This window comes from Charadrius vociferus, unplaced genomic scaffold (genome assembly GCF_000708025.1).
Source record: "Charadrius vociferus isolate BGI_N301 unplaced genomic scaffold, ASM70802v2 scaffold200, whole genome shotgun sequence".
Classification (NCBI taxonomy): Eukaryota; Metazoa; Chordata; class Aves; order Charadriiformes; family Charadriidae; genus Charadrius; species Charadrius vociferus.
This window is the reverse complement of record NW_009646515.1, coordinates 1,117,538-1,118,706: the sequence shown is the minus strand read 5'-3', so window position 1 is coordinate 1,118,706 and position 1,169 is coordinate 1,117,538. Positions and strand designations below refer to the sequence as shown.

Here is a 1,169-nt window from a genome sequence, read left to right as displayed (position 1 = left end):
GGGAAAAATTATGACTTTTCCTTCCCCTCCCGCACCCCCTGGCAACCGAATTCCCCTGACTTTTAGGCTTTTCTCTTTTAAATGACTGCTAATATTGCAGAATATTTTAAGATGGTTTCCTATGGGTCTCTCGCAATGAAGCTGGTGTTAGGTTCGCACTGGGCTGTGCCGCTTGCTCGCTCTCTCTCCTCCAGAAGCTTGTTTGGGCGCATCGTTAGCGGCTGTTGCGACGTGCTCTCTGACTGTGCTGCAGGACAGTATAATTTTTAATAGCCTGTTATTTTTTTCTTAACATTTTAGGCTCATCAGCTGTGGCGCTTTACAGTTTATGGACTTTTTTTGCCAAACCTTCTTCGTACACTGAAAGCAATTCAGAAATGACAAAAAATGCCGCAACCAATTAGCACGTACAAACATTTATTTTGAAATTTCCATTCTGACCGTTATGAAGAATTACATCATCAAAGCACTTTATGGCAGTGAAAATAGCTCTTACCCCTCTGACTCATCCATTACTCCATTAAAGCTGCAAAATGTGCAATCTGCTTGAAAAATAGGTTGCTTTTTATTCAGTTTCCCATGAAAAGTCAAAATTCGATAACAAAAAAAAAAAGAAAAAAAAAACAAAACCAAAACCAACCCAGCTTATAGGGACTCTACATCCAATCCTCTCCCCCTTTCCCCAAAAATAACTTACAAAGATAGTTTAAAGTTTTAAATGAGTTTAAAACCAAGTGCATCTTTTTTATTATTTTTTTTCTTCTTCTTCTTCTCATAATAATCTTAAAATTCTAAAAACCCATAATTTACTTTCTTGGAAAAAAGGCAGCGAGCCGTTGCTTCTTGATTGGAAGAATATGTATCTCCGGCGAGTTCATTTTCTTTAGCTTTACGCTCCTGTTTTTGACGGGTTTCCTGAGGGCCTCGGCGCTGTCCCGGGGCTCGGGCGGGCTCTTCACGTCGTAGCACTGCAGCACCGAGTCCTGGGGCAGGTCCCTTTTGAAGGAAAAGTTTTTGGTGGAGACCCCCGACAGGCCCTTGATCTTGCCGCAGAAGATGGTGGGCACGGCGTCCTTGACGGAGACGATGACTTTGGCTGTCTGCGACGTGCTGACGATCTCGATGTTGTTGCCGGCCTTGGGCTCGCAGCCCGCCCTGCCTGCCTGCTC

General features: G+C 43.7%; 1 protein-coding gene across 1 annotated transcript in view; it reads right to left on the bottom strand.

Annotated features, from left to right (window-relative positions):
* Positions 1-400: 400 nt before the first annotated feature.
* The window catches only part of LOC104286224 (BEN domain-containing protein 2-like), a 175,368-nt gene continuing 174,599 nt past the window's right edge, over positions 401-1,169 (bottom strand). The window contains exon 8 of the mRNA XM_009884805.1: positions 401-1,163. Coding sequence (XP_009883107.1) covers positions 807-1,163 — 357 coding nt within the window. The 3' untranslated portion in view covers positions 401-806. The remainder of the gene's footprint in view (positions 1,164-1,169) is intronic.